The sequence below is a fragment of the Oryctolagus cuniculus genome, chromosome 14 (genome assembly GCF_051225735.1).
Source record: "Oryctolagus cuniculus isolate XC-2025 breed Fujian yellow rabbit chromosome 14, ASM5122573v1, whole genome shotgun sequence".
NCBI lineage: Eukaryota > Metazoa > Chordata > Mammalia > Lagomorpha > Leporidae > Oryctolagus > Oryctolagus cuniculus.
The window spans coordinates 59800075-59813336 of record NC_142880.1 but is presented as its reverse complement, the minus strand read 5'-3'; the positions used below and the strand labels follow the sequence as shown (position 1 = coordinate 59813336).

The following is a 13262-nucleotide window of genomic DNA, read 5'->3' as shown; positions in this document are numbered from 1 at the left end:
GATGCAGAAGCGGAGCTTAATCTCAGGCACTTCAAAATGCAGATATCCCCAGTGGTAGCTTAACTACTAGCCTTTCTTAACCTAACAATTTCAATGGAATAACAAGGTACTGGAACATTTGACATCAGAAAAGCCAACATATCTATCTCTCTCTCTTTCTCTCTCTCTCTTTCTTTACCTTCCTCCCTTCCTCCCTCCCTCCCTCCCTCCCTCCCTCCCTCCCTCCCTCCCTCTCCTGTGTGAGCACATTGACATTCAAATGAAAATAAATAAATAACATTAAAGTATACCCCCTCTGGCCTCTGAATATGCAAGTTTGCTTGGGGCATTGGGCTAGAATGAGACCACACAGTGACCAGTGTCCTTGGCATTAAAATGAGGATGGAACCAGCTTACTGGATTCTCAGGGCTTTTCTAGTTCTGGAGTTTTGCACAACAATAAACTCACTCAAAGCCTAGATGCCTACAGAGGGAAGGGTGCCAGCTTTTTCACAAGCTGATTGCTCCTCTCTGAGAGGCCTCACTTTTCATGTTATTCTTTTCCAGTATTTCACATTTAACATCAATGCACTTGCTCCCTCCAGAGAGAGGCCACTCCTCCTCACAGCCCCTTCGCCTCTCAACCCAAGGCAGTCTGGCCACTCCTCTAAGTTCTATTACTAATGAAGTCCTAGTTAGCAGAGCCGGTGATGCCTCACCTTTCTCAACCTGTGTGACTTCATTGTGCCTCAGCTCCTTCATATCCAGGTAGTGATTATAATGATTGTGTTGATCTCCTTGGGTTGCTGTAATATTCTGCTTACTATACATTTTTATTGCCAATATATTATTATATATAATGTACTTACCTATTAATGTTACACACATTCCAGTATATGTATGTGTACTCCTGTGTATGTATGCATACACATGTGCGCACACACACACAGCTTAGAACAGTACCTGGAACAAGGCATTATTTTCCTTAGACCTATCACTCCCCATTGCTTCCCTTTTTTACAGAATCCACTTGAGCTCTGTAGACATAACATTTCAAACTTCATAACATTTAAAATTTTATTCCTACATTTCAGAGTTTACTAACCTCAACAAATATAAATATCTCTACCTTCTCTATTCTTCTATCAAGTTAATTATGTAGCAATTGCCTTGAAATACCTGAGAATAATATCTGCTTTTGTTGGTTAGATCTCACTTGATTTTCTATTTGGCACATGTATGTTAGTGTTGTTTCTACAACTAGACCGCGGCCCATATAATAGATCCTATGAGTAATCTACCTATATTATCTCCTCTCTTAACATTGCCAGCTCCAGCATAAGGGTGGGTAGCAGGAAGTCTACTTTAAAAACAAAGAACTGGGGCTGGTGCTGTGGCATAGCGGGTAAAGCTGCCACCCGTAGTGCCAGCATCCCATATGGGTGCCAGTTTGAGTCCCAGCTGCTCCACTTCCAATCTAGCTCTCTCCTTTGGCCTGGGAAAGCAGTAGAAGATGGCCCTAATCCCTGGGCCCCTACCAGGGAGACCCAGAAGAAGCTTCTCACTCCAGCTGTTATAGCCATCTGGGGAGTGAACCAGCTAATGGCAGACCTCTCTCTCCCTGCCTCTGCCTCTTTGTAACTCTGCCTTTCAAATAAAACAAATATTAAAAAAAAAAAAACAAAGAACTTTTGGACAACTTTGCATTAACTGTAAGCATGATCACTTGTTATGGTCAGGGGCCTCCCCCTACAGTGGGCATATGCATGCTTAGGATTCAAGATCTCTCTGCCCACCCCCTAGGTATTCGCCGCCAGACTGCCCACTGCATGAAGAAGGGCCACGGGATGGTGAAAGCTACATTCTGTGACCCAGAAACTCAGCCTAATGGGAGACAGAAGAAGTGCTATGAAAAGGATTGTCCACCCAGGTAACCAATGATAGCAGCTGGGGCTCTTTGTGTCTGCCTAGAGGAGTGCTACCTAATTTAGTAGTAAACTCAGTGATGACAAAGGAGGGCTGTGTGTGTTAGTAGAATTATTAAAACTATTTATGTCACTGGAATAAATATATGAAAGTTTTAGAGATTTCTGTGGCTGTGCCAATGGAACCTGTGATCGACTGCGCAGATATTTCTTTCCAGAGAGCAATATTCCTTGCAGAGTTTATGTATTGCCTTGTTTATTTATTGGTAAACCCAAACCACTGTTGAAAATGCTATGTAGCTCACCTAAAAGTTGTTTAACTGATGGGGTTGGTCTTTCCAAGGGGACTTTATCAGCACAGCTGTAGCCTCCAGACAGTATGTTGACACCTTTGGATCACAGTGCTCACTCATACTGCAGGCTGCCTGGAGGAGCGGGATGCAGAGCAGGCTTACCCGGCCTCTTCACTGTTGACATTTGGGGCTGGATGATTCTGGTGAGCGGCTGTGCCTGGCTTGCATCCACTTGCATCCACAGTAGCACCTTGTCCCTCACAATCAGGTTGTGACAAAACAAAAATTGTCTCGAGACATTGCCAAGTGTCCTCCAGGGGACAAAATCACCCTTGGATGAGAAGCACTATTAGAGAGAGACTCATTTGCTAACCATATTGGTTCAAGATATTAGGATCCTAGCAGGTATCTGGGATGTTGCTAGGAGGGACTTATACTAAAAAGGGAGACTAGAAGAATAAGGAAGAATAGGACAGTAAAGGAATCAGGGAAGTGGAGAAAGGAGGGAGGGAGAGGGAGGGAGGGCAGGCAGGCTAGTAGCCTAGCTGATGTTTACTGGAGAATGTCTTCATTGTCAAGGGACCTCAGACAGTCATATTTAGGTTACAGATTCCATCAGGCATTCATTCAATTCTTGAACAGACACACTAAGAATAGATTAGTTGAATAGGAGGGGGCTAGTTGCTGTAATAACTTAAACAAGGGGCTGGCGCCGTGGTGCACTTGATTAATCCACCGCCTGCAGTGCCAGCATCCTATATGGGCACCAGTTCTAGTTCCCGTTGCTCCTCTTCCAGTCCAGCTCTCTGCTGTGGCCCAGGAAGGCAGTGGGGGATGGTCCAAGTGCTTGGGCTCCTGCACCCGCATGGGAGACCAGGAGGAAGCACCTGGCTCCTGGCTTTGGATCGGTGCAGCACTGGCTGTAGCAGCCATTTGGGGAGTGAACCAATGGAAGGAAGACTTTTCTGTCTTTCGCTCTCACTGTCTGTAACTCTACCTGTCAATAAATAAAAAAAAAATTTTTTAATCTTAAAAAAATAACTTAAGTGACAGGCTGGATTCTAAGGAGCTAGGAAGTGATAACTGCCAAATAAATAGATGGAAAAGGAGAGTCAGGATGAGTCAGTTAAGGGAAGCAATGCTAGCTCCTTACGGGTTCAGATGGGTAGGACCCAGAGACCAAGACATTCTCAAATTAGAGGGTTTGCTCTCCATCCAGTTCCATGGTTTCTTTTGGGTAAGAGGAGGGCCGGGCTGGCGCCATGGCTCACTAGGCTAATCCTCCACCTTGCGGTGCCGGCACACCGGGTTCTAGTCCTGGTTGGGGCGCCGGATTCTGTCCCGGTTGCCCCTCTTCCAGGCCAGCTCTCTGCTGTGGCCAGGGAGTGCAGTGGAGGATGGCCCAGGTGCTTGGGCCCTGCACCCCATGGGAGACCAGGAAAAGCACCTGGCTCCTGGCTCCTGCCATCAGATCAGCGCGGTGCGCCGGCCGCAGCGCGGTGCGCCGGCCGCAGCGCGCTGGCTGCGGCGGCCATTGGAGGGTGAACCAATGGCAAAAGGAAGACCTTTCTCTCTGTCTCTCTCTCTCACTGTCCACTCTGCCTGTCAAAAAAATAAAAATAAATAAAAAAAAAAGAGGAGGGCCATGAGATCCAAAATTGGACCCCACCTCTATCAATGCAAGACAGAAATGCAATAATCACCTTACCTTGCTTGAGCTTTCTCCTGTAACTCTTTTGCTAGGAAAAACTGGGAACACCAAGGGAAGATCAGGCCAATGCTATGTTTTGTAGGTTATGAAGTTTTTATGTCAGCTTCTCAGGGAAGAGTGAGGCAGGAAAGAGAACTCTCTGACAGCGGATCCATAGCGCACTGCTCTACAGAGCTCATGCACCTCACGCCTGCTTCCTGTCCTTCAAAGTCCATGAGCCTCCACCAATATGTCTTGCACTCAATGCACAGCAATCCCTGCTCCAGAGCCTGAGATCCTTATATTGTTTTCAGAACCACTCTGTTGGACTCCATGTCTTCTTAAAACCATAGTTGTTTTTTTCTAAAACTAGTTTTATCCCTGGGGTTCGCATTCTCATTTTTATAGTTCTCTGTAGTCTGCCGTAACCTTCATATTATCAGTAATTGTATGTTGAACTACTTTTTTCCCCATGAGAGATTCAATGGTGATAATAACGAAGTAATACCACTTATTGAGTACCAATTCACTCTCAGTCATAAGCTAGAGTTAAAGTAGTCTCTTTATCATGCTCAACTGTTAGGCCAACTTCTCAGAGGAAGAAATACTGATTACCTCAATTGGCATCATGAAGTTAGTAGGTGTCAGAGATCTGAATCCAGGGCAGTCTGTCTCTAAAGTCTGTTTCTGTTACAATCAGCAGACCTCCAAAGAGAGGTGTGCACTTCTCTCCTTATTTGGACTGTGTCTGAAACAGAGTAAGCACTGTGCTGTATTTGGTAGGCACCAAAAGGTTGACTTAGCCACTCACCTGTGAGTACTAGAGAAGAGTTGAGAATATCAGCTACAGTCACAGAGTCAAAGAAAGTTTGAGGAATCTGTATCAATTTGCAGTTTTAGAACAGACATCAATCTGTATCAACACTTTCTTTTTCACCTTTCGCTAAAAACTTGGCTTTACTATTTTCAGAATCCGCTTCCTGTATTGGTGATTATTTTACAAATCTCTACACTAATATCACCAGTACTTTCTAGTTGGATGCAAGCCTAGAATAAGATACATCTAGGGGAACTAGAGGGTGATGGCGGTTGGGGTAAGTGTCCAGAGGCTGGAAGACAATCAAAGAGCTACAGCTGAAATGTGACACTGAAGTAGACAGATAAATTCTCATTGATACAAGTAGGCTAAGCTCCGTGGACTTGAAGTTGGCCCCTAAATTCATCATCATGGTAGGCTGAAAAATAATCCCCAAGATATTTGCGTGCTAATCTCTGGAGCCTGCAAGTGTGACCTTATTTGGTGATAGGGTCTTTGCAGATGTGATAAAGAGAACAGAAATGGTGAGATTGTCCTGGGTAACCCAGGTGAGCCCTAAGTGTCACCATGGTGTCCTTTTAAGAAGGAGGTAGAAGGCATTCAACACATAGAAAGAAATGTGAAAAACAGGCAAAGAGAGATTTGAAGACGCTGAGCTTGAAGGTTGAAGTGACACAGCCAGAAGCCAGCAGCCACCACATACTGAAAGAGGCACAGAAGTGATTTTCCTGAAGGACCTCTGGAGTTTGTGCAGCCCTGCAGGCATTTGATCTCAGCGAGTGAGACTGTGGATGTTTACCCTCCAGCACTATCAGAACCTGAATTTCTGTTGCTTCAAGTCACCAAGTTCATGGTAATTTGTCACAGCAGTCACAGAGAACTAAGACAGATTAATGCAAATGTAATATAAAATTGGTAAAGGCAAAGAGATCCCTCCTCTATGTCATAAAAACTCTCAAGCCTGGAAAACCACTAAATGAAGATTTCCTTAGAGTGTGTGGCCAAGGATTTGAGGGAAGGCACAAACATAGCACTCCTGTAAAAAGCTTGCAGTCAAGATGAGATGCCTGTGCTTTTGCAAGATGGGGCTACTGTGAAGGCTGGGCCCAGCAGTGGGGTATCTGAATCCCTTCCCAGTGCCCTGTGCCCAGCCACTGTCTACAAGATCACTGCCCTCCTTTTGGCTTTTGGGTTGATTGGCACCTCTTCATCTCTGGGCTGTGGGAACAGTTTGCTAGAACAAGGTCAATGCTACTCCTTTCTCTCCTGCAGTGCTGCTTTTTTTTTTTTTTAACATTTAATTTATTTATTTGAGAGAGTTACAGACAATGAGAGAGGGAGAAGATAGAAAGGTTTTCCATCCACTGGTTTACTCCCCAAATGGCCACAATGGCTGGAGCTGGGCCAATCCAAAGTCAGGAGCCAGGAGCCTCTTCCAGGTCTCCCACATAGGCACAGGGGCCCCATACCTGGGCCATCTTCCACTGCTTTCCCAGTACACAGCAGAGAGTGGGATAGGAAGAGGAGCAGCCGGGACTCAAACCAGTGCCCCATGGGATGCCAGTGATACAGGCGGAGGCCCTAGTCCACTATGCCGCAGTGCTGACTCCTTGCAATGCTTCTTAAACTGAGCACATGGAGGCAGCTTATTGATTCAGAGAACATTTTTGAAATAGACCAATTGTGTAGCCCTCTCTCACGACACTTTCAAATAAGTCCTGGCAGTCAGAATGGAAACACTGATGGCCATAGCCCAGAACTGGTGATGGATTCTGCAGCTGCCATCTCTGCCTTCTACCTCGTCAGGCTTCAGGGGAAGAAACTGACCCAGCCTATTCCCCAGCTTCTGCTGTTGTGTTGGAAACATAATTTCTTCCAATTCCCTCTAGACAATTTGAAGATTATACCCAAGGAAGTAGAATAACGCATAAGCAATTTTTCAAGTCTCTTTAAATCTTTGTCATTTGGAAGCATTTTTGCTCTGATTTAAACTATTTTTCTCTCTTCTGATATCTATTTCCCAAGGTCTAAGTTTCTTTGAGATTATTTCTGTACATGATTAATGCCTGGACCCTAACTTACAGTTATTGAATAGCAACAAAACTAACAGATCAAACAGTTCAGATCTCAAACTAAAGGCACAGCCTTCAGAAAAAATGTTAATGACTCTGGTGGTGTTCTGTTAAACTCTTAAAGTAAAATATTTGCCTTTAATTCGATTTTTGCCCAGGGACACACACACACACACACACATGTACACACACACGTTTATGTTTCAAATCTGTGGTATCTGTATTTAGGAGACTACTTGACCCTAATTGGATTATTGTACTAAAATTTCATATAGTTATTTTATCATATATACATATATAGAGAGAAATAATTTTGTCATTATTACACACACAGTGGCAAAGGTACCAGTTTTTTATATCCATATTCTTTTCCATAAGTCTATACTTATTTATTTAATTCATCTGGACTAAAATCTTCTGTAAAAGTAATCATTAGAAAGTCACTTATATGCCTCTATTCTGCAGTCCATTTGTATTGAAAAACATTGGGCTCTCTAACTTGGAGATTTTGACTTTTGAAAAATGTTAATTATATGTAATACATATAGATATAATTTCCAAAAACTCATTCTAAAGTAGGATCTAAAGGAGCATCTAAATAGAATCCCCTGAAATACTCAAACATAATGGTTAACTTATAAAACATTTTATATCTTTTTATTACATTTGCTCTCCCACAAATGTTTACAAGTTGGTCAAAGGACAGAGGGTGGCTGTTACCCCTGAGGGTATATGAGAAGATAAAGGCTCAGAGAAATTTGATGCCACACCCTAAGGGAAAAGTGGAAGAGAAACTAGCAATTTTCAGGAACTCACTGTTTTCCAGCCCTTTTCAGATTGCCATGTCATTGAACCCTGTTGGCAACCACGAGCAGATATTTTTATGCTCATTGTACAGATGAAGACATTGAAGCCTTCACACAGTTTTTAAAGGTCACTTAGCTGCAAGTGGTGGATGTGGACTCGAACCCAGATCTGTCAGCTGAGGCATCTCTGTGCTACCCCAGCACACTGCCATCTGGGATCTCAGAATGAGCCTTCCCATTTTGAAAGATTTCTCTCACATTAAAACACAATGGAAATGTATAAATAAGCAGAAAAGTCTGGCTCCAAAACTAAGGCATGTGAGCATATTCATCAATGGGTTAAAGAAATTAAGTTAATTTGTTTCTTTAAAGACAACCAACTAATAAATGAAGATAGTTGTAGTCATGTTACTTGTTTTTGCAAGCTTAGTCCAGTCATTCAGCTGTGTATGAATTTCGATTCACAACATCTGCCTCTGTCACCTCATTTCCATGATATCTGAAAAGTTCAGACTCATCATTCAGAGCTGTCATTTCTCCTCCCAAAAGGATTTCATGTGCCAGATTTAATCTTTGTTAGTTCTGAATAATATTCTTCAGTAACATCTTCTTTTTACTTTAAATTTCAATGTTCTGTGTTATGCCCCAAAGGAGAATTCAAGGTAAAAAAATCAGTTTAATAAAAGCTTCTGATTATGTAAACAAATGAAATATGTACAAAATCATTAATGGCTTTCAGGACACAAGCTCGGCATAGCATGTTCCAAGATAGAGTAGTTTATCAAGAGAGAAATTCTTGGGGATTAAAGTATATCTGACTCCAGACAGAGGTCATTTGAGTTTCTCCTCCCTACACACATCTCTCTGAACTTTGATTCTCAGCAAAGGAAAGACTCTAGGCGCCAGCTATAATGGTGCCCAACCTATCCAAAATGTTTGACAACATCTGATAGCAATTCATTCAACTCTGGCAGCTGCATGTAGATATAGCGAACAATTAATTGTCACACAATTTAAGCCCAGATTTCTCACCCTCAACACTATTGCCACTTTGGGCTGGGTGAGTATTTGTTGTGGGGGACTGCCATCTCTACCTGCAAGATGCCAGTAGCATATACCTCCTCCATGTTATACACAATGTATTATACACATTATACACAATACTCCTCATTGTTATTATACACAATATACACAATTATATATTATACATTGTTATTATACACAATTATATATATGTGTGTATATTATACACATTATACACAATACTCCCTCATTGTTACACACAATGAAAAAATGTCTTCAGACATTCCCAAATGCTCCTTGAGGATCTTCACTATTGAGACTGGGAAAATTCCATGAAAAAACAGAAGAGGACTGAGCATGGTGTATGTAGGGATAACAAGAAAGCTATAGAAAATAGGGTTGAAGAACAGGATACAGTCAGAATATGTATGGCAAGGAGCTGAGAGGGTTGATATTGTAGTAAAGGTTCTTAAATGATAATTTGGAATGTCAAATTAGATTTTGGAACATAAATGCTATTAGGGAAAAGATTACTAGAAAAATTATTATAAAAGTTTATTTTGTAAAAGGCAGTTATTTTTCTGACCAAGCTTTTAGCAAACTCACATTTGGACTTGCAGTTATCTGAGTGATGGAAGTTGGAGAAGTAGCCTGGTTTATTGACAGTCAAAAGTATCCAAGCCAGTGCTGCTATGAGAATTGGTAAAAGCTACAGATTAGAGGAAGGGTAAGAGACTTTCTGCCCTTTCCTTTTGACTTAATCTTAGAGGAAATTCATGTCCAAACTAGAGTATACTTTTCCAGGACAACTCCAGGCTCTTAAGGGTCTCAAACATGCATGCACACACATGAGCACTTCTATGTTATGTATAACTCATACTAAAACAACAGAGTCCATTCTATGGAGAAAAATTTAGAAACACAGTTAAATCCATTTATTTGGTACCAAAAACACCAATGATTTCCAACAGTGACTTCATATTAATCATTAGGGAGCTCTTAAAGCAGTGATGTCTTGGCCCTACCCCAGGAGATTCTGAGTCAATAGGTCTTCAATAGGTACTGGACATCAACAATTATTTAAAGCTCCCCAGGGAGAATCATTGATGCAGCCCCAGTCACTGGAACTTTTATATCATAATGGGAAAAGATTCACTAATGTCTACTGACTACAGAACAACACAGAAAGTGCATGATCAGTTATCCAATTGTGTTAGGTGTTATTAAAGAAAACACTATTCAATGATACTTTGTTAAAGTGTGGTAGGAAAAACTTTTTCCAGGACCATTGTGGTAGGAATAGGGACCAGTGTAATGGGAATCTATAATAAGAAAGAGAGACTGGACTCAACCCCTAATACAGCACAGCAAGTGGAAATTTTTGGTCAGAAAGTGGGATCAATAGAAAATTAGTAAGAGGAAACACCCAGGGCAAGGAAGATTCTGGCTAACCCAGCCTAAAAGAATCCTTGCTGAAGACAAGCCAGGCTGATCAGATACCACCTGGGAGATGATGCAGGCTGAAGAGTCCAGTTAAGAAGGGCAGGAGTTCTTGCCAAATCACATGGGAAGGATTCATAAGTAAAACTGCATTTTCCAAGGAGTTCTCAGATGCACCTAGGAGAAGACTCAGGAGCCTGATTAAAGTGCGGTCAAGCACAGAATCTTTGTCACTAGGATCAACATTCTGATGAGAGAAAGACTAATGCCACTAACAGAAAACATCAGCTTAGATTGTTGTTAATCCTGTGTCGATTAAACCAGAAAGGTTGCCTTGTTGGGGAGAAAATGGTATTTGGGCTGGGTCTTTATTCTTCCTGAATTCTTTGCATGCTGTGTTTCCCTTTTCACCACCCAGAGCACTTTAACAGTCTTTGGTTATAAGCCTTCTATATATCTAAAATCTCCCATCAATATAAAAATAATATTCCATTCTAAATATAGACAAGGTAGAATTATGGCAAACACAAGAAGAGTGAGATGGACAATGGAGAAGTGCTTAACAATGAGTCCTGAGTGCTATGCCTGGAAGATCTTTGCAGGAGAGAGAAATCATGGTTTTCACCTTAAATTAGTGACAAGTTCTCTTGGTCCATTGGTCCATTTTGTGCAGCTATAAGAGAATACCACAGTCTGGCTAATTTATAAAGAACTCCCAGGGTTCTGGAGTCTGGCAACAGCATTTGGCCTAGTGAGAACTCTCTTGCTGTACCCTCACATGCTGGAAGCCAGAAATACAGGAGGGGATGAATATTGTTTCTCCACACGTCAGAAGAGGGAAAACACTGAACCCACTGCCAAAAGACCTTTTTAATGACATTTATCTACTCCTGAGGGCAGAGCTTTCTTGATCTAAGCATATCTCATTGGGCTCTACCTGCCAACACTATTGCACTCGGGTTGCCAACACATGAGTTGCATGGGACACATTCATACCATACCACAAACTCATGCAAAATGCCGTCCAGGGGACTGTGAAGGAAACTCTAGGAAGGGGAAACAAGAAGGTCCATTATCACTTTGTGGTGATTCAGCTGAAGTAATTAGATAAATTGGGCTTCAGTCAGCCCAGATTAAGGCCTTTACACAATGACATTTTATATATTCAGTAGTGTGTCTGACCTCCCTTGGAAATGTCAGAGGTAGGACAAAGTAATTAGATTAGTACAGTGGGCATCTATTTGATTTCACATCACAGTGTCCCAATTTTATGTCTCTTTATCCACACAAGATAACCAGATATTAAACACAAAAATAAATAAGTAATCATAATTACTTCTTAACTGATGAATATAATAGAGCTTTCCTTTGTTATGAGACAGATTTCTTCTATTATTTTAACTTGACATTAAAAGAATTTGTACCCAAATAAATCCAACATTTATTGAACAAAAATAGTAGGACAAAGTTTTGTCTTCTTCAAAGTTACCAAAATTTAGTAATATCTTAAATTTGAGAGGCATTTTTAAAATTAGGAATGAAGGGTTTAAGATGATGTACTATTTTCCCACAAAAAAGTAGGAATATCCCACTGTATTACTCCATTGAGGGAAGGATGAGAAAGCTGCACATGGGATCAATAATGGACCCAAACCACATGGGGTAAAGATATTCATTTTGTCTGCTCTGTTGGGAAAGATTTCCACAGTGATGGAGATAGAAGAAAAGACAGGTCTTTCAAATGATCCCCTGCCATTTTCAAAAGTCACTTCTAATGTAACCAGTGGGCCCACATTCTAGAATTTCAAGTCAATTATTGTAGAGAAGGGACACATGCACTAGTTTTTTCTCCCCAAAGAAACCTTTTATTTAATAAGTACAAATTTCATAAATACGACTTTAGGAATATACTGATTCTTCCCATCATATCCACTATCCCACCCCCACTCCCACCTCATCTCCTCCTCCCTCTCCGTTTCCCAGTCCCATTCTCCATTAAGACTCATTTTCAATTAACTTTGTACACAGGAGATCAACTCTGTACTAAGTAAAGATTTCAACCATTTACACACACACACAAACTGAGAACAAGTTTTACAGTTAATTCTCATAATACAACTCATTGAGGGTGGAAGTCCTGCATGGGAAGAAAGTGCACGGTGACTCCTGTTAATTTAACAATTAATACTCTTATGTATGATGTCACTGATCACCCGAGGCTCTTGACGTGAGCTGCCTAGGCTATGGAAGCCTTTTGAATCACAATCTCCATCAGTATTTAGACAAGGCCATAAGCAGAGTGGAAGTTCTCTCCTCCCTTCAGAGGAAAGTACCTCCTTTTCTGGCCCCTTCTTTCCACTGGGGTCTCTATCACAGAGATCTTTCATGTAGGACTTTTTTTTTTTGCCTCAGTGTCTTGGCTTCCCATGCCTGAAAACACATGCACTAATTTTTGCGCAGAGAATCCAGACCATTAATTTAGCCAACAGTTTCAACTGCTCAACTTGTTAAGAAAGCTGACATGTAAGAAATTTTCTTAAGTTTTTTTTCTTTTTCTACTCTGTTCTTATCAAAAAGACCAGTGAAAATATTAACAAGTAAGTTGCAAAGGACAGTTGAGGGGAAATGAAGGTGAGGTTGAGCATTTGGAGCAGTGTTTTAGATGCTGTCTGGGACACTCTGTTCCCATATCAGAGTGCTTGGATTAGAGTCCTGGCTCTGCTCCCAATTCTACCTTCCTACAATTGTGTACCCTGAGAGGCAACAGGTGATGGTTCAAATAGTTGGATCCATGCCACCTGTATGGGAGATCCTTATTGAGTTCCCAGCTTCTAGCTTTGGTCTGACCTTGCCTTTGCTGTTGTAAGCATTTGGGGAATGAACCAGCAGATGGGAGACCTCTGTCTGTCTTTTCTCTCTCCATCTCCCTCTCTGTGTCTCTGTAGCTCTGTATTTCTCTCCCTTTAAAATTACATATTTTTTAAAAAAGAATGAAAACAATATCCCTGATTGAGCACTAAAACTGCTGTTTAATGATCTGGTTCACATTGGAATAGAAAACATTTGATTAAGAGACTGAGTCTAATTGGATTCTTTTACTGAATAGGCAGAGGTAAAAGTAACAATAAAGAATGGCAAGTGGTTGAGCTTCTGATTGTATGTCAGGCTCTGTACTGTTTGTTTTACATTGATTAGTTTGTCATTTAATCCGCAGCAC

At 41.4% G+C, this 13262-nt stretch overlaps 1 protein-coding gene across 6 annotated transcripts in view; it reads left to right on the top strand.

Annotated features, from left to right (window-relative positions):
* The window catches only part of ADAMTS12 (ADAM metallopeptidase with thrombospondin type 1 motif 12), a 351249-nt gene that overhangs the window by 276757 nt on the left and 61230 nt on the right, over positions 1–13262 (top strand). For all 6 annotated transcript variants that reach the window (XM_002714101.6, XM_070056623.2, XM_089312694.1 and 3 more), the window contains one exon: positions 1783–1909. In XM_002714101.6, the coding sequence (XP_002714147.3) occupies positions 1783–1909 (127 nt within the window). The remainder of the gene's footprint in view (positions 1–1782; positions 1910–13262) is intronic.